Source organism: Protopterus annectens, chromosome 6.part1, assembly GCF_019279795.1.
Source record: "Protopterus annectens isolate FY-2018-M chromosome 6.part1, PAN1.0, whole genome shotgun sequence".
Classification (NCBI taxonomy): Eukaryota; Metazoa; Chordata; order Ceratodontiformes; family Protopteridae; genus Protopterus; species Protopterus annectens.
In genome coordinates this window covers 89,427,758-89,447,761 of record NC_056738.1, presented here as the reverse complement: position 1 = coordinate 89,447,761, position 20,004 = coordinate 89,427,758, and the positions used below count along the sequence as shown (strand labels likewise).

The window sequence follows — 20,004 nt, the reverse complement described above, 5'->3', positions numbered from 1 at the left end:
GAGCATGTCCAGCAGCTCTGGGTTTGACATAGCTTTGTATGTTAGGCAGAGATCACCTCTGAGTAGGCGATATGTGACGGAGTAAAACTGGAGTTTTTTGAGACGGTCTGCGTAGGGCATCTGTTTGATGCCGGTAATTCTCTTTGTAAGGTATTTCTGCGGCCTTTCCAGTTGTTGTAGATGTCTTGTGAGGTACATACCAAAAGGGGCGTTGTACTCTATAATGGGTCTAATGAGTGATGAGTAGAGGGGAACAATTACCTCTTTTTTTCTGGATGAGAACCTTTTGTGATGAGGTGTGCCACGTAGAAGGATTTCCTGACTGCTGTGGCGATGTGATTATCAAAGGAGAGACTAGTGTCCACCTGTGTCCCAAGGTCTCTTATCACACTTTCGGTGTTAAGTATACTACCACCTATGTTGTAGTTCATGGGTACAGAGTTTTTACCAAAGGGGATGACAATGCACTTTTTGGCATTAAGCTTGAGGCCATGGCTTTGACACCAGGCATCTGTCTCAGTGAGGCCCTTTTGTAGGATGTCCACATCGTTAAGAGTTTCTATTATGGCTCCTAGTTTGCAGTCATCTGTGAACTTCGTTAGCCAAAGACCTTCTGTGTTAGCCTGTACTTCAGAGAAGTAGATACCAAACAGGAGAAGACCCAGGACTGAACCCTGTGGTACTCCACTTGTCACTGGTCTGAAGTTGGATTTGGAGTCTGCTACTTTCACAGTGTGGGTTCTGTCAGTGAGCCAGTTGGCAACCCACCTTGTGACATAGGGATTTATACCTAGTTTAGTGAGTTTATCTATAATTCCAGAGTGGAGGATGGTGTTGAAAGCCTTAGCAAGATCTAGATAGGCTGTGTGAACCACCTTACCCTTGTCTACGGCTTTGGTGACTGCTTCAAAGAAGTCTGTCAGGTTCAGAAGACATGATCTGCTTTTTACAAACCCGAACTGGGTGGGGTCCAGAGTTTGGAGATTACCAATGTCTTTGTTTATAAGTTCCATGATGATGCGTTCCATGGCCTTGCAGATCAGGCTCATCAGGCTAATGGGGTGGGAGTTCCCGGGGCCCGTGGTGGCTCCCCTCTTGTGGAGTGGGATAACCGTCACTGTGCGCCATTCAGCAGGCACAAAGCCTGAGGTGAGGCTATGATTGAACATGGTACTTAGGTGGGGTGCCAGTTTGTTCTGTAGTTCGAGTAGAACGCAGCCTGGGATGTTGTCTGGTCCCATGGATGCTGTGTTCTTGGCTTTGGAGAGTGTTTTTTTTCCTGTGCAGCCGTGATTACAGGAACTTTGCATTCTTCCGGTATAGAGACGGGCTCTTTAATGGGTGAGAGGGGGGTAAGGTTAGCACTGAACCTATCTGCCAGGATGTTGGCAATATCTGTTGGGTCTGTATATTTAGTGCCATTGTGCTGTAACTCGGAGCAGATCTGAGTGTTGCCATTGAGATTCTTGACATAGTTATAGAATGCTTTGTGGTTGTCTTTAGAATCAGTGGCGAATTTGTTTTCGTAACTAGCTTTGGAGGATTTTATCAGGGATCGCAGCTTCTTACTGAGGCTGACCAGGGAGCCCCTCCACTCATGGGATTTTACTCTCTTTTGCAACAGTTTCTTCCTTCTGTTGTACAGTTTGTGTATGACAGGGGACCACCAGATTGGACTTCCTATTTTTGGAGGATAGCACGATCCATGCACTCATTGAAGTGCTTATAGAGTGCAATTGTGTAGGATTCAGTAGTCGTAACTGTGTTGTCCATCTGCATGGGTGTCATGAAGTTCACCACTTCTGTCTTAAAAAGCATGAAGTTGGCTTTGGAGAAATTTTTTGCCATGGTTTCCTTAATGGGGGGTGGGGGCAGGATGTGGATATCTAGGGTAATTAGCCTATGGTCGGATCAGACCAATGAGGCGTTGACTTCAGGTGTGGAACACCGGTCACTCATGTTGGTAATGACTAGATCTAGGGTATTGTTGCCCCTGGTGGGGGTTTGGATAAGTTGATCCAGGGCATTGGAGTTTATGAATTCCAGAAAGCGTTGAGCGAAGGAGTTGGTACATGAGTAGTTTTCCCAGTTAATGGTGAGGTAGTTGAAGTCGCCCATTATTAGGGTGTTTGGTTGAACCCTAATATTTTCCAGTACATCAAGAAAAGAAGAGTGGGAATCCTGGGGCATGGTGGGTGATCTGTAGCAAGCTACAATTTGAATTGCAGTTTTGCCCAGAGCTAGTTGCACTTGGATAACCTCAGCTGCATTATGCTGAGCAGCTAGCCTGGAGGTGTGGATATCCTTAATGAATATGGACACACCTCCGCCTTTGGTGTTTCGGTTCAGGTTACATGGCTGAAAAGTGTGGTATGAGTTATAGCCTGGTAGTGCAGGGGTGCTCTCTCGAGCCTTGAACCAGGTCTCAGTCACTGCACAGATATCAGTGTTCTCCATTTTAAGGAGTGCCTCGAGTGAGTGCATTTTGAGATTTAGACTTCTAGCATGGAGTAGCATCACCCTCAGTTTTTGCTTGCCTGTTTCTGTTACGGTGGTGAATTTGTCATTTGAACCTTGCCTAAAAAGGCACTATAGGGGCGGCAAGAACCTTAGCCAGTATCCGGAATCCCAAAGGTAACAGGTGCAGGCCATCTCTGGCAAAGCATCGTGGTCTGTCGACCATATCATCTCAGGCAGACAGATACTGGATCGCTTTAAAATGGCACAAGAGGCTTAGCCAATTGTTGAAGTCAGTCATTTTGTCCTTGTACTACGGCATCATTCTGGGTGATGGCAGAATGCTACTCAGGGATAGGGTCATACCTGCCTGGGCTACAAGATCGGAGAGCTCTTCCATGTCTCTTTTCATGTAGTCCAGGGAGGTACATCTCAGGTCGTTTACACCAACATTGACGATGACAGAGTCATATTGGTACTTGTTGTGGAGTGACCTGAGTGCGTGGGTTATGTGGTGGATCCTGGCACCCGACAGGCAGCTGACAGTAACCTTCTCCTTGTTTAGCCTGGTGAGTGGGACATCAGTGTGCCTGATTATAGAATTGCCTATGACTAGTGTGTTGGGTACGTTGTTTTGCCTTATTGGTTGTGGTTGCGAGGCACACTGAGTCTGCAGGTTATGTGTCATTTGGGTTGTGTTGGTGGGTGGAGGTTGCTTGCATTTCTGCTTTGGAAGTCTGTGTTGCTTGAGCAGATTATTACTGAGAGCTTCCGCAAATGTTTTTGTGTTTCTATGTGTGGATTTTGGTGGTGTAGATTTAGTGACACTATGTGATGAGTGTGGTGTGGTGCAAGTGTTTACGTTCTCTTCTTGACTGTCAAGTTCAGTCTTGATTGGAGAGAGCTTTACCTCCAGTTTGGGTAGATAAGTGCATCTCTCACAGGTTGTAGCGTTGGGTGGTAGGAGGAGAGGGTTGTCTGTGTACATGAGGCAATTTCTACATTGCCCCAAGATGTCCAGAGTCATCAGATAGACAGGAGAGAACACTGGGAGCTGACCCTTGGACATGCCTGAATAAAAAAAACTATTTTCATCTAGTTAAGTGAGGAAAGTGAGTACAAGAGCTTTATCTGCCATAACAGAATCATTTTAATCCATAATCCTAATTTTTTTTTACTACCACTCATAGCCAAGTTACTGCAGATCACCACCACAAAATACGTAATGGCCAGTCTTCAAAAAACATGAATGAAATTTATTAAAATAACAAACATAAATCACAATGCACAAGAAAATTTCAAGCCTCTAGCACCTCGGTTGTCAAGCCTTTACAGAGTCTTAAGTAATTCATTTTATCATGTCCCCATAAATGTGGGTATTGCTGAAACAAATTGTGTGTGGATAGATAGTTTACAGTTATTGCGTTTGTTTTATCTTCATTAATTTTGTATCCCAAAAAGATTTGAAACTCCCTCAAAATGTTCCACAGCACTGAAATTTCCTTTTCTGGTTTTATCAGGTATAAAATAATGTCATCTGCAAATAAAGCCAGCTTTTCTTGACTACCATCACCAATTATATCCTTGAATTTCTGAGTTCCTTATTTTCTTTGCCAGTGGTTATAAATGTAATGTAAATAACAAAGGGGAAAGAAGACACCCCTGCCTCAAACAGAACTTATCAGAGAGGAACTCACCCACTTTAATTTTCACCTCTGATCCTTCGTATGCCCTCCTAATCAACCTTATAATTTTATCAGGGAATCCAAATGCTTCCATTGCCCTGCTTATAAAATCACAACTTACTCTGTTGAATGCTTTCTCTACATCAAGACTGGCCAACAACAGTGGTACTTTCATACATTCTGCTTGCCTCTGGATCATCATAGTTCTGTTAATGTTACCAAATGTTTGCCTCCCCATCCACAAAACCACATTTATCCATAGCAGTCTATTTTGACAACACCTTTGCCATTCTTTTAGCCATTACAGGCATAAACACTTTATAATCATGGTTTAGAATTGAAATGGGCCTATATGAAGATGGATCTGATGGGTGTTTAACATCTTTAGGTATTACAGCCACTATGCTTTCTTCCAGGATGTTGGTGTTTCCCTTCCTTTTAAAGTACTGTTAAACAAAACCTTCCATATCTTTATCAGGTTTTTCCCCTCCGAGTTTCCAGACTTCCATAGGAATACCATCTATTCCTGGGAACTTTTCTGTAGACTGGTTATACATCACCATTTTTATCTCGTCTCCTCCTATCCTAACTGTTAATAATTGAGCCTCATCAGCCTCTAACCTTGGCATATTTAATTCTTCCATAAACGCTTTCATTTGTACCTTTTATTGATTTCCATATTTCTCTGGTTTATGCAGATTTTTATAAAATTTCTGAAATATTTCTGGTACCTTTACAGGATGTCTGGTTATCTTCTTTGTTACAGGCTCCCTAAGCTTGGCCACAACCCTTTCTACTGTTTGTTGCATGAGTTGTTGTGTTAAACGTTTTTGTGCTGTGGAGTATTTATCAAAAAACAGTTGCTTAACAGCAATCTTTCTAAACTCATGCATATTATTTAGGTAATCCGTTATTTTCTGTTTAACATTCTGCAGTTGCTCCAATTCTTATTACATGAGATTCCCCCTATTCTGCAATATTTTTGTCACTCCCTCTAAATATTTCTTAACCATATCTCTATTTTATTTCCACCATATTTTTAAACTCCACTTTAATTTTATTGCACTCTCTAGCTATATTTTCAGAAGAAATTTCTGTCTTCCCTAATAACTCATGAATAATTCCCACTACCCTTTCCTTAAATTTCTTTCTTTTTAATGCACAGGTGGGAAAACACCAGTGTCCCATTTTTATTTCATTATCTTGCATTTTTATTTTAGTTATTATTGGGAAGTGATCCTAAGTAGTTATTGGATGTGTATCAGAAATTTCAATGAAATGCCTATGTTTCTTTGAAATGTAATTTCTGTCTAGCTTAGCCTGGGTTTTGTACCTTGGGGAATAATATGTACATTCTCTCCAGACTCCTACTACCAAATTCACATCTTCCTTGACAAATATTTTCTTAAATTTCATCAAAAAATCCTAATGTCTTTTGTCATATTTTCCTTTCTGGGTACCCCAGGTACACCCTCACTGCTGCAAATCAAATTCCAGTCCCCACCTATAAGTAATATTCCTACTGAATGCTAATTATTTTTCCACAGTTTTCTAAAGCTGTATAATAGCAGTTTTAGGTGGAATATAATTACATGCCAGTATAATCCTCCTCCCTTGCCAGTAGACCCTTAGTAATGCAATTCCATTATTAACTTTTTTTTTCCTCTTCTCTCACTATTGGAGCTCCTCTTGCAATTCATGTAAGTACTCCCCTTTTCTTTTGTCCTAGATATTATGCTGAAGAAGCATCCTGAAATCCTTTCTTTATCAAATTCACATACTCAGTTCTTTCCTGTAGCATAGCTATTTACATTTTATATTTTTAATATAGTCCACTACACTTTCTTTTTTCTGTATATCTTTGAGACTATTTACATTTAAAGATAATATAGAAAGTGCTGTTCTTATATTAAGAAGTTATTATTCCAATTTGTTATGTGTAATAAGTTTTTTAAATGATTAGTTTCAGCTTTGTGTTACATGCATACACTAATGTTTAGGTTCATAGGTTCATACTAGGCTATCTGCCCTAGGGCATTTATTATAGCCCTCCAGAGAGTTTTTTTGGCTTAACCCACCTTTAGATATTGAGATATTATTCTTTGCTGTGCCTCCTCCAAGTCAAAGTGACACTGATGTAATGTAATCCCTGGGGTATACCTGGTCCTCCCATCCATTGGTCAAGATTTCTCTTGAACAAGGCCAGTGAGGTGCTTTCATACACATGTACCGGTTGCACAGCATAGGAGCCTCTGGGTGATGAATCTGTCCTCCCAGCTCCTCCTATTTATGGTCAGTCAAGTCAGTAGTCGCGCTCTTGTGGATGGACTTAGATTAGATTTTTTGTTTTGAAGCATGTTCATTAATTCATGTTGGGTGAGGCACAGGCCACCTGGCACCCTCTGAGCAGGCGATAAGCGAGCAGGCTAGAGCTTTAGCTGAGTAGCTGGCTGATAGGACATATTTTTGAGACCCTTTATCCTTTTTTTTGGAACTTTTGGCTTTCAATTGCTGCAGTTGCGGGGTCAGCTGCAGGTGTCGGGTCAGATAAATTTCAAATGGGGGTGGGCATTATACTCAGTGTCTGATGAGATGAGTGAGATGATGAGATGATGACTTCCTAGATGATCTACCCCTTCATGACATAGTGGCTCAGGTGGTAACTACTTTCTGTACGTTTTACTTGTATGAAGAAATGAAAGGTTAAATGAAAGGTTACTAGTCCCACCCTTCCTCTACTTCTCTTATAAGTGGTTCTGTGCTGCTAGGATATAACCTAGTTTATGCTAGTTTTTCCCAAAGGTTTATTTATGAATTTAACTTTTAAGCATTTTTTAGGGCTAACTTTAGTCAGTTACTTTGGCAATCTTTTATTTCATATTCATGAAGATGTTCTGTTTTTTCAACTAGGCGCCTAGTTTGCAACTACTTTGTCTTTTGTTCGCAATAATAACTTTGTCAAGTCTTACCTTCAAAGAGAAAGATGAAAACGGTAGTGGTGAGACCCTATGGCCTGTGTACTTGCCCTGACGGACGAGAGTGGTTTGAATCTGACAACTGGTTTGGTGCACAACCCTGTGGGTTCATATTAACCCCGCCAGTTTGCAGCCCATCTAGTGTTTTGTTTGATTCATTAGGCTGGTGGGTTTTTCTTGATGGCCGAGTGGTTATCGTGTCGGAAACCTTGATAAGGTCAAGGTCAGCAGTGCCCTTGCTTGCCTTCATCAGCCTTCAACCAAGTTTTCAAAGCAAAGTGTTTCAAGTTTAAAGGCATTGGGTAAGACAAACAAAGTCTGACAAAATGCAAATGTCTTTTTCTATGAGTGTCATAGTCTTTCTTTGTTGATATTTATGAGTTCCATAATGATCTTTGCCAGAATGATCTTCACAATAGCTCAGCAGGTGATGGGGCACCACCAGTGGGACGACCCTTTCCAGGGTCCAGGGTGGGTATGGATGCGCCATAATGAGTGCCACAATAAAGAGTGGCTAGGTCCTGATTAATTTCTCTTAGCTGAGGCTGGTGAATTCCACAAAATGAGCTCGGAGAGCACACGGGGGCTCATCTGGGTGGAGGCTAACTGCTGTTTTTGCCTGGTGCCATTGATGCTGTGTTTTGCTGTTAAGAGAGCTTGGGAGATGTTTCATCCTTTGGTGGGATGATGCTACAATTTTGACTTTTTTAGATTTTGCACCAGACCTGTCCATTTTTATGTTGACAATGTTTGTAGATTCAGTGGTATTTACATCATTTTGAACCAGTTCTGAAAAAATCTGGGAGTTTTGAAGGTTTCTTTTCATAACCTAAAAAAAAAGGCTTGTGATTGTCTTTTAAGTCCGTGTATTTTTTTTTTAAATTTGCCTTGAAGGATTTTTTTTTTAGATTTTAGTTTTTTTTACTATCTTTCGGGTGTCTTGTCTTTTTTTTTTTTGCTAGTTCCTGGTAGCTAGCTCCTCTTCTTTTGTTTTAGTTGCTGGGGTTGGTGTAGGGTCCAGACACTTGGGGTGCAAACCTGGTAGCTTTGTATTGTGTTTGGTTGTTGTCCGTTTGTTTTGTGCTGGAGGTGCTGGTGAGAAGTGTTTTGTTGCAAGAAGGCTGTTGGTGGTGGTGGTGGCTGGCGCTGGGGTGGGGGCCATGAAGGGAGACCACACCAGTCCTAAGAGTGAAGTTTGAGTCTAGGAAAGTCTTCACTGTGGTCTTTGTGAGGCGTGGGACTGGGCTTCTAGTGTTCTTGGTGATGATCTGGTGAGTGAAATCACCTATGAAGACGATTGTATTTCGTTGTTGATGGCATGGTGATGATGAGATCCGTGATGTTGTGTTTTATGTGGTCACCCTCTTTGGATTGTTCCATGGCATTGGGTTTATGAACTCTAGTTTATGAACTCTAGGAACCTTTGGCTAGGGTGTTGGGGAGTTTCTAGTGTTATTGGATAGTTGTTGATCCCTTGGTATGATGGTGTTTGGATACACATGGGTATGATAGTTTTCCCTAAATATGTGAGAGGTGCCATGTTTTGTGGAGTGGTCTGTAACATTCTAGACAAATGGAACCACAGTTCCTGTTTTATGCTTGCCTGAGAATGGTCTGACCTCCGTGGTCTTCACCAACCTGGTCGTTCCTTGTCTTGTGTGGGTTTGACAGGTTAACCCTTTATACAGTTTCTTGTCATAATCATTTGAACCTATGTCACATCTTACAAAACTTTTTTAGTGAAAACCCTCAAACAGAAAAATAAACTCACCACCAGAACACCCTTACAACATATTAACACACAAAAGTATTGGATTAACCTATAAGGAAGGAAGGTTATCCATGCTAAGGTGCATGGTACAGTCTGTGCTTCGACTTCCACTAAGTGCTGTCTGTTTTTGTCATATCTTTATTCCTCTCCCATTTTAGAAAAACACTTGAATGCTTTCAGAAAACATTATTTCCCAGCCATTGAATGAAAACCATTGAAAGAAAGAATTATTCTGTTTTTATTACCCCGTATCAGAGTCTGTATAGAGACATGGGAACCAGACATACGGTTGCCTCTACTACAAGTATTCATTTGCTAAAGGAACATTTTTATTACATTCAGTGTTCTTTTTTTATTTATTTATTTATTTATTTTTTGCTTCCCCTTAATACTTGTCCCTATACAAGAATAAGAAAAAGCATATCTGTTTTGCTTGTATTCTCTTGTCCAGACTTTTTTGTGTTGTTACATTGCAGTATCTACATTTCTTAAAACCGAACAAGGAAAAAGAAAGAAAAAGAAAAAAACAGGACACCTGTTTACTTTAGTATCTCTATTACACTTGAAAATAACTGGGAAAGCTTTACTGTATAGCATGCGGGTTGTGTCATGCATTACAAAAATACTACTGCTAAGAACAGAATTTTGTTTTATGTACACTTAACTCTTTCCTTCCTCTTCCCCTCTCCTAAATGTTCTTCCAAACATTAATGACATAAAGTAGGCTATATGCTTTGGAGTCCCCCACAAGTTTAACAATGTCAAAGAAGTCAATATTTTCAGGTTTTCTTGTTCTCTCATGTTTCACAAATATAACTAATGATTTGTAATCCCATATTTATTTGTCAATTTCAAAGTTGCTAGTTTTCTTTCTGTTGATCTCAGTCTCCCAAATCCAGTCTCTGCTTCATTTCCAACATACTCCCATTCCACTACTCATCTCTTGTGCTTTTTTCTGTCTCTCGAGCATTTTCCTTTGAAAAATTGGAAAAAGTTTCACTGGCACAATCTCTGTGTGGACTTTATTACCAGAATAACAAGAAGCAGAATCTCCAGGAAAGAATATCCTGAAAATAGATGGATATAGCAGCTTGACTCACATGCCTTCTTCTCGATATTCCCTGATTACTGAAATTAATGTATTCCTCGTCTGCCTGGTGTACAGTGAGTAATCATTTTCCACAAACACTCTACTGTCTCTCACTTTTAGTACTTTGCCTTTTGCCACAGTTTTGTCAGAATCAACTCTTCCTGCTGGTAAGATTACATCTTTACTATTAAAGGTCTAGATTGCTTTCTCATGGCCAGTTTGGTGCACACGCACAGTAAGCCCTTTCAGGTGTTCATCGTATTACCCTGCTGCAGTCATCACACTTGGGTTATCCTGTCGTCAGGCGGTCCCACAGTCGGCCGGAATTCCAAAGTCTTGGTCCGGCGTCAGTTGCTGTCGCTTCTTCCCTGACGTCAGTGCGCCAGGGGTATATATAATGCATCCGACGCCATCTTCTTCAGTCTTTCTTGCTGTGCGGTGCCCGAAGCAGAAGCAGTTCGCAAGTGCCGGTCAGCCGACTCCTGAGATTTTCGAACTCGAATTTCAGACCGAAGTCTTCAATAAAGCTAAGTACCCCGTTGGGGAAACTTTTCTTGCCTCAGACCGATGTCAGAAAAAGTTAACAATTGTATTTCTTGTGGGAAGCAAATACCTCATAAGGATTTTCATTCTTACTGCATACCTTGCCTAGGCCCAGACCACGACGTCACTAGTTGTCGTTTTTGTGCTAGGTTTAATAAGCATACTATAAAAAGATGCTTTGATTTCACACGACACTACTTCGGTAGAAAATTTAACTACACTATGCCGTCGGAGCAACCGACTACCGGCGTGCACAAAAAACGCAAGAATAAGGACAGGCAGCCTAGACCCAAGCCAGACTCCGAGGCCTCGGCTGGTCCGGTCTACAGTTCCTATCATGGAAGACTGCTTTGCTGCTAGCAATAATTTCTTCTAGAAGAGTCTCGGAGCTGCAGGCATTAATGGCAGTGGAACCTTTCCTCATTTTCCATCAAGATAGAGTTTCTCTATGTACTAATCCTTCCTTCATGCCTAAGGTGGTTTCCAGTGTGTCTTTAAATCAAACCATTCACTTACCCACCTTCTTCCCAAACCCACATAACAAAGGATAAAGACTCCTGCATTCCTTGGACATTCACAGGCAACTTCGCTACTACTTGGATAAAACTAAGGCTTTCAGAAAATCTGACCAGCTCTTTGTATCCTATGCTACAGCTTCACAAGGGAAGGCTATATCAAAGCAAACCATTTCCAAATGGGTTGGACATTGCATTCGTTTTTGCTATACCCATCATAAAAAACCAGTTCCTGCTACCATTAGGCCCCACTCTACCAGGGCAACAGCTACATCTACAGCCTTCCTCAGGGGGGTACCAACCAAGGAGATTTTGGAAGCTGCAACTTGGAGTTCAGTACACACTTTTACCAAACACTATCACTTACCACTTTACTCTAAGACTAGGGCTGGCTTCGCCACTGCAGTTCTGCAGGGCCTTCTAGCCTCCTCTAACCCTCTATAACTCCTCCGCCCATCCATAGCTTTGGGATTCTACCCAAGTGTGATGACTGCAGCAGGGTAACACGATGAACATAGTACAGTTTTTTACCTACCATAAATGTAGATGTTCGAGTGTACACCCTGCTGCAGTCCAGGTTACCCTCCCTCCATCCCCTCTGATCTAACTGGCTAAATGTATACAATACTTTCCTGATGTATTTGCTTATAGCTGGAGGGATTTTGTGTTTGTGCAAAAAAATTACTTTATTTAGTGCTAATTACTGACCACCTTTTTGGGGGCACCTGACATCTGGGGCAAGAAAAACTGAAGAAGATGGCGTCGGATGCATTATATATACCCCTGGCGCACTGAAGTAAGGGAAGAAGCGACAGCAACCGACGCAGGACCAAGACTTTGGAATTCCAGCCGACTGCAGGACTGCCTGACGACAAGATAACCCAAGTGTGATGACTGCAGCAGGGTGTACACTCGAACATCTACATTTATGGTAGGTACAAAACTGTACTTTACCAACTCCTGCTCTGGAACACCAGTCCAGTTTCTTATTTGTACTTTCATAAAGTTAATACAGTCTGTTCCTTACAGCTTTTCTGGTACAACAGAAAATCCCAGGTTTTCCCTATATGATCTGCCCTTTAATTCTATTATTTTTTGTAACACCACTTCTTGAACAGCTTCATACTTAGTCAGCCTGTTCTTAATTTCAACCTCTGATTTTTGTAGTTTTATCACCTCATCTGAATGTCTGTTTAACACGTCCATTTTTGTCAGCTTTTTGTTATTTGAGTTGATATGTTCCTTCAATGTTTCATTTATTTTAATTAGCTTTGAGTACATTTGACTTATTTTTTCCTCAAGATTACTGGAAGTCATGTCAAGCTGTACTGATTTTTGCTGAACAGCTACATAATTCTTCGCTCAGTGTTTTCTCCTTTCCTTTTGTGAATGCCTTTCTTTCAGGTTCTCTGAATGTCTTTGTCTTTTTTGCTGGCATTACAGGCACTGCACTTACTAGCCAGGTACTGAAATTTACCTAAAAGACTAGTTCACTGCCTTTCTTTTCTGAGTTTGTTTCCTCACTGAAAGAGGTGAAATTAAGCTTTTACTCAGTGTGCAGCCATCTTGGAATAAAAAAATGTTCTTAATAGTATTTTTATAGTGCATAACATGTACTGCATACTATAATATAAAGCACTTTCAGTTATTTTTGTGTGCAATAGGGATACTAAATTAAGCAGGTGCCCCTATGCTTTCCTTCTTTTTTTTTCTTGTTCAGTATAAAAAGAGAAGAAAGCCTGAACAAAAGAATGTGATATAAGAAAAAAATGATATCTGTTTTTTCTTACTTTTGCATATGGGAATGACTAGATTTACCCCCTTGGCTTGATTTAATAACAAGCTTTAAGGGGAAGCAAATAAATGAAAAAACACTGAATATAATGAACATTCCCCTCTAGCACATAAATGTTCACAGTGTAATGTGAAAAGCTTGTAGTGGAAGGCAGTTGTATATCTGGTTCTCATATTTCTATGGAGACAGTCTGATAAGGCTGCAATAAAGACAGAAACTTTGTCTTTCCATGGCTAGGAGATAATGTTTTCTGAAAGCATTTAAATTGTTTTTCTATGTCTGGGAGTGAAATAAAGATAAGACAAAAACAAACAGCACTTATTGGAAGTAGAAGCACTAGCTGTATATTGTGTCTTTGCATGGATAACCTTTATTATAGGTTAATTCAAGCCGGTGAGTGTGACTGTCAGTCTGGGACAGTTGTTCCTTTTAGTTGGGTTAAATTTCATTATTTGAATATGTACATAGTTTTGTGTGTACGTATTTAATCAATAGGTTTTGGTAGTGTTCTGGGTTTGTTTTTTTTCTTTGAGGGTTTTCATTAAAACAAAAAGTCATGTAAGTTGTGACATATGTTCAAATGGATATGACAAGAATGGTTTTATAAAAGATCAACCTGCCAAACATTAGTATATGCATGTAACACAAAAGCTGAAACTAAACATTTAAAAAAAGTTGTTATACATAACAGGTGGGAATAATAATGTCTTATCATAATGACACTTTCCATATTATCTTTAAACCTGAATGGTCTGACAGATATATGCAAAATAAAGAAAGAACAGTGAACTATATTAAAACATGCAGAGTGCAAATAGCTATACTACAGGAGACACATTTGGAAAGAACTGAGCATGTGCATTTGATAAAGAAAAGATTTCAGAATGGATATTCAGAGGAATATCTGGAGCAAAGGAAAGGGAAGTACTTAAATTAATTGCAGAGGGGCACCAATAGTGAAAGAAGAGGGAAACAAAATTGTAGTGGTAGATTTGTAGTACTAGGGGGCTACTGGCAAGGGAGGAAGATTATACTGGCATGTATTTGTTTTCCACCTGTAACTGCTATAATGGATCTTAAGAAAATTCTGGGAGAAATAATCAGCTTTTAGCAGGGAATATAATTATAGGTGGTGGCTGGAATTTGATTTGTAACAGTGAGGATGTATGGGGGGCTAGAATATAACAAAAGAGGGTAAATTTTTGAAGAAATTTATGAAAATATTTGTTATGGAAGATGTGAATTCAGTAACAGGAGTTTGGAGAGAATTTACATATTGTACCTTGAGGTACAAAACCCGGGCTTAGCTATACCAAAATTATATTTCACAGGAACATGTGCATTTAATTGAGAGCGTTGATAACTCATCCAATAACTATTTCAGATCACATGTCAGTAATAACTAAAATAAAAACCCAGGGTAATTAAATAAAAATGGGACACTGGTGCTTTCCTAGTTATGTGTTAAAAAGAGAAGAATTTAAGGAAAGAGTGGTGGAAATAATTCAGGTGTTATTAGAGAAGATAGAAATTTCTTCTGAAAATATAGCTAGGGAGTGAGATAAAATTAAAGAGTTTAAAAGTAGGGTGGAAATAAAAGAAAAAGATATGGTTAAGATCTGACAGGAATTATTTAGATGGACCAACAAAGGTTTAAGTATTGGTGAATAGGGGAAATCTCACAGAATAAGAAGAGGTGCAGTTGCAGAGTGCTAAAGAAAAAGTAAGGGACTACCTCGATAATATGGATGAGTTTTGAAAGACTGCTGTTAAGCAGCTGTCTTTTTTATAACTCCAGAGCACAACAGCACAGGCAACAGAAAGTAGAAAGGGTTGTTAACCAGCTCAGAGAGCATATAAGAAGAACAATTTCAGAATTTTTTTGAAAATCTGTATAAAGCAGAGAAATGTGGAAATCAAGAAGAAGTACAAATGGAAATATTTTTGGAAGAGTTAAGTATGCCAAGGTTAGAGGTAGATGAGGCTCAAATTACTAACATGATAGGAGGAGATGAGATAAAAATGGTGATGTGTAACCAATCTACAGGAAGGTCCCCTCCCCATGAATAGATAGTATTCATGTGGAAGTTTGGAAGCTAGAAAGGAAGAAAGTGAGAAAGATCTGAAGGTTTAACAGTATTTTAAAAGGAGGAAAAGGAATAACATTCTGGAAAAAAAGTGGTGGTGGGTATAATACCTGAAGATGGTAAAGACCTATCAGATCCAGCTTCATATAGACCTGTTTCGATTCTAAACAATGATTAAAAAGTGATTATGTCCGTAATGGCTAAAAGAATGGCAAAGGTTGTGCCAAACTTGATATATATAGATCACTGTAGTTTTGTGGAGAAAAGGCAAACATTTGACAACATTACTAGAAAGCAGAGGTTCAAGAAACAGAGAGAGACTGGAATGTTAGATACAGATCTTTAAGGAGAATAACACTAACCACATAGAATATTGTATTCATAAAATAGCAAAAGTATTCTAAGAACTAAGCCAGTATAGGAATGTAGAAAGGAAATTCTTTGATAAGGATGACTGTAATTATGGGTACAGTAGGTAAGAGAGAGCTGGAATTTACTGGAAAAGACTGGCAAAGGAACCAAGGTGTAGGAAACAAATAATTAGAGATGGAAATATAATAAACTGGCAAGAGGCCAGTAATTCATTTGGACTGCAGGCTGGAGATTGCCTTCCCTGTCAAGGATTGATGTCAGAGTATAGGCAAATAGAAACAAATAGGGGAACCCTAAGTGAAAGATCAGCACTGGTAGAGTTTTAGTAGGCAGTAGAATAGAAACTGCTGTTAAAAAGGGATAATTAGTAAGGCATATACAATATTGCTTGATAACTATTTGAATCAATCAGAGGAGGTTAGAAAGGCTTAAGAAGAGAGCTTGGAAAAACAGTTCACAAAGAAACAATGCAGGGATATATGTATGGCTCCCAAATATGCAACAGGTTTAGAAGATTTAGGATCTTTGCTTGGAAGTATTTGCACAGGTATTTTTATATCCCAAGTAGGCTCCACAAAGAATTTTTCCTCAGGTAGACTGCAAATGTTGGAGGTAATTGGGAACATGTTTTCTGGGAGAGGAATTAGTTGGCAGATTTGAAAAATTCCCTGCAGGCTACTTTAACAGATATACTGGGTGAGCAGATTGGTGTAACTAAGGAAATTATGTTTGATCTATGATACTAGATTAAAACTGCCTAGATATTTTAAGGCCTTGCCATTTAGTTTTGATGGCTGCTAAAAAAAAGTTACTACAAAATGGAAGTTAAAGTCTAAAAGTCTAAAGTCTAACTGTGCTAAGAATAGTGAATGTAGTAACAGAGATAAAACAACTGGTAGTGGGATCTTTAGAAAGGATAAGCACAAATTGCATAGAAACAAATAGGAATTGCAGGAACAATACATCCAGTATAATATTTTGGAGGAGGAATGAGGTTTAGGGGATGGGAGGAGTTGAATGAGCTTTGTAATGTTTGACTGACAATGACTAGATAGATTATAAATGAAGTATAATGTTTCTAACTGAAAGTATGTCAGTATGGTTTGTTTTCCTTCATGTAGATATATGATTGCTAATTTAATAAAAATGTTTCTTGTTAAAAAAAGAGGATTTAGGATTACCCGATTTGACTAACTTTTTAGAGCTTTGGAGTTAAGGCCCATATAAATAACACAAACAGAAGTTTATAATTCAGAGTTGAAAAGGAAGGAGTACAATAGTCAAGAGGGAGCTGGAATTTACTGGAGAAAACTGGCAAAGGAACCAAGGTATAGGGAGCCAATAATTAGAGATGTAAAGGTAGTAATCTGACAAGACGTCAATAATTCATTTGGACTGCAGGGTAGAGATTGCCTTCCCTGTCAAGGACTGATGTCAGTGCATAGGCAAAGAGAAACAAATAGGGGAATCCTAAGCAAAAGATCAGCATTGGTAAACTTTTTACTAAAATCTAGAAGTGAAGCTGCTATTAAAAAAAGGATAATTAGCAAGGCATATAAAATATTGCTTGATAACTATTGGAATCAATTAGAGGAGGTTAGAAAGGCTTAGGAAGAGAGATTGGATAAACAGTTCACAAAGAAACAATGCAGGGGCATATGAATGCCTCCCTCCCAAAAATGCACTAAGTTTAGAAGATTTAGGATCTTTGCTTGGAAGTGTTTTCATAGGTATTTTTATATCCTACGCAGGTTCCACAAAGAAGTTTTCCTCAGGTGGACTGAAAATGTTGGAGGCAATTGGGAACATATTTTCTGGGCGTGTAATTAGTTGGCAGACATGAAAAAGTCCATGCAGACAACTTTAACAAAAATTCTGTGTGAGCAAACTGCTGTAACTAAGGAAATTATTTTTTGATCTATAATGTAAAATTGAAATTGCCTAAGTATTTTAAGGCCTTGCTGATTTAATTCTGGTGACTGCTAAAAAAACAATTACTAGAAAATGGAAGTTAAAGTCTAAACCAGCTGTACTGAAAGAAGTGAATATAGTAACAGAGATAAAACAACTGGTAGTGTGAACTTTAGAAAGGGTAGGCACAAATTACATAGAAAAAAATAGGGATTGCAGAAACAATACATTCAGAATAATGTTTTGGATTTGGAATGAGGTTTAAGGGAAGGCAGGAATTGAATGGGCTTTGTAATGTTTGACAATGACTAGAGAGAATATAAGTGTTGTATAATGTTTCTAACTGAAAGTATGTCAATATGGTTCGTTTTCCTTCATATAAATTTATGATTACTAATTTAATAAAGATGTTTCTTGTTTAGAAAACAGGATTTAGGAATACCTGATTTGAAGAAATATTTTAGAGCTTCCCATATATATAACAGAAGCAGAAAGTTATAATTTAGAGTTGAAAAGTATGGCGGTTGATATTGGGGGGGGGGTGTTCAAGACATAAGGAGAGAATGAGATTTTGGATATAGATCCTTGTGGAGAAAAGTAACAACTTTGCAGAATAGTATATTCATAAAGTTGAAAAAAGTGCTATAAGAACAAAGTTAACACAGGAATGGAGAAAGGGAATTTTGCCAATAGGGATGACTGCAAGTAGGAGTACAGAAAATAGGCAACAGTTGGCTGGAATTTGCTGGAGAAAACAGGCAAAGGAACCAAGGTATTTGGAGCAAATAACTAGAGAGGGAAAGGTAATAGCATAGGATGAGGCCAAGAATTTGTTTGGACTGCAAGCTCAAGATTCCCTTCCCTACCAGAGATTGATATCAGAATATAGGCAAACAGAAAGGGATGGGAAGTCCTACGTAAAAGAACTGCTTTGGTGAAGTTTTTAGCTGAATCTAGAACAGAAGCTGCTGTGAGAAAACAGATTATTATTAGGACATATAAAATATTGTATGATAATTATACATTTCAATTGGAGGAGGTTCGAAAAGATTGGAAGGAGAGAATGTAAAAGCAGTTTATAAGGGAACAATGAGAAAGCATATGTATGATTCCCAAGTATGCAGCAGAGTCCAGAAGGTGTAGGAATTTTGCTTGGAAGTGTTTTGTTTATTCCCCTTATTAAGTTTTAATTCTTTTTGCTGCCAAAAAAGCAGTTGCTAGAAAATCAAAATCTAAACCCAACTGTATTTAAAATATTGAATATTATAAAATAAATAAAAGAACTGGAAGTGAGATCTTTAGAAAAGAAAAGGAGCAAATTACATAGAAGTAAATGGAATTTGTGGGAACACTGCATGTAACATAATGCTCAGGAGGAGGAGGAGTGAGATTTAAGGTAGGACAGGAATTATTTGTATAATGTTGGGCTGAATGAGAGTTGTAAAGAAAGAAAACATATGCAATGTTTCATGTATGTAAATAAAAAAAACATTGTTATGTTTTTTCTTTTCTTTCAGTACATGTGTGCCTGTGTCTTAAGTGATAATTTAATAAAGGTTTTAAAAAAACACAGTACTTACCCATAGTGAGACTGTCATAAAATGTTTACATTTTATTTAATGCTTAGATTTCTAATGACAGGCACTTAGTATCCTGTTTCTGTATTTAAAATCAAAAGCTGTTCACAAACTAAGTTACCTTTTCTGCTTTTAGGTGCTTTGGAGAAATGAAGATAAAAATACAGATTTGTTTAATTCAAAAGTTGTCCATTATATGGCTGAAAAGCTGTCATTCACACTGTAGATTCAAAAGCCGTGGTCGTCCAACTGCCCCTCTTGGCTCACGGATCCTGACTGACCCTGCACGAGTATTTGAACATAATATGTGGTAAGTTTTCTTTTATTATAACACACCGTCATCAGTGATTTATGGGAAGCAGCCTCTTCTGTCATGTTTCATATGGTCAAATTGCATTTTTGGCCAAAACAAGATGACCCTGCACGAAAAGTTTAAACTGGATTTTCTGCTTTCCCCCAAGAAAGAGTGGCATTGTATTTTTTTATATTAAGTCGAAGGGTGTAGGGGTGCAATCCTCACTATTGGGATGTGAAGGGAGAGCCTTGCATCCAAAAGAAAACTGAAGTTAAAGTATATTGGTCACTTACTGAAACAAACGTAAGTAACAAGTCTTTGATGTTATATTTAGCCTTCTTACCGTATACAATACCAAACTCCATGGTTTAAGATGCAAAACTTGTGTTGCTGTTTGTATTTTAGTTTGCTGATAAGGTCACCCTCCTGATTTTTTTTTCCTCAGAGCATGACATCATGAATGACTGAACCCGCAATTCCTCATTACCTAAATTAATGTATAGGGATACTGAATTTTCTGTTAAACACTTGAGTAATAGTTTCATACTTAATAGGAATACAGGTTATCAACTAGTTCTTGCTGGTGGAGCACTTCACATTGAAAATCATCACAAGATAATTTAGTAGTGAAACTACAGTTTAAGTAAGAAGCCACTCCTTTAAAGAGGTAAGTTGGTTTATTTAGTTTGTTTACTGCCTTAGTGCACTGATCACAACAGACCATTTGAAGGCACAGCTGGGGTATGCTTACTCATAATGCCTTGCAGTTGTATTTAGACCATTGTCCAGGACTTACCGTGACATCATTTTGTAGGTGTGGTCATGCAGAAAAACAAAGTAAACAGTGAAACTAAAAAAGTCAAATAACACACAATCATTTTTATTATTTGCAAAATCTTTTTCAACTTTAACATGAGGAATGTAAAATTAA

At 38.7% G+C, this 20,004-nt stretch overlaps 1 protein-coding gene across 4 annotated transcripts in view; it reads left to right on the top strand.

The window, feature by feature from the left end:
- Positions 1-20,004, top strand: part of METTL8 (methyltransferase 8, methylcytidine) — a 1,591,180-nt gene that overhangs the window by 118,715 nt on the left and 1,452,461 nt on the right. For all 4 annotated transcript variants that reach the window (XM_044075524.1, XM_044075523.1, XM_044075522.1 and 1 more), the window contains one exon: positions 18,915-19,088. In XM_044075524.1, the coding sequence (XP_043931459.1) occupies positions 18,928-19,088 (161 nt within the window). In that variant the 5' untranslated portion in view covers positions 18,915-18,927. The remainder of the gene's footprint in view (positions 1-18,914; positions 19,089-20,004) is intronic.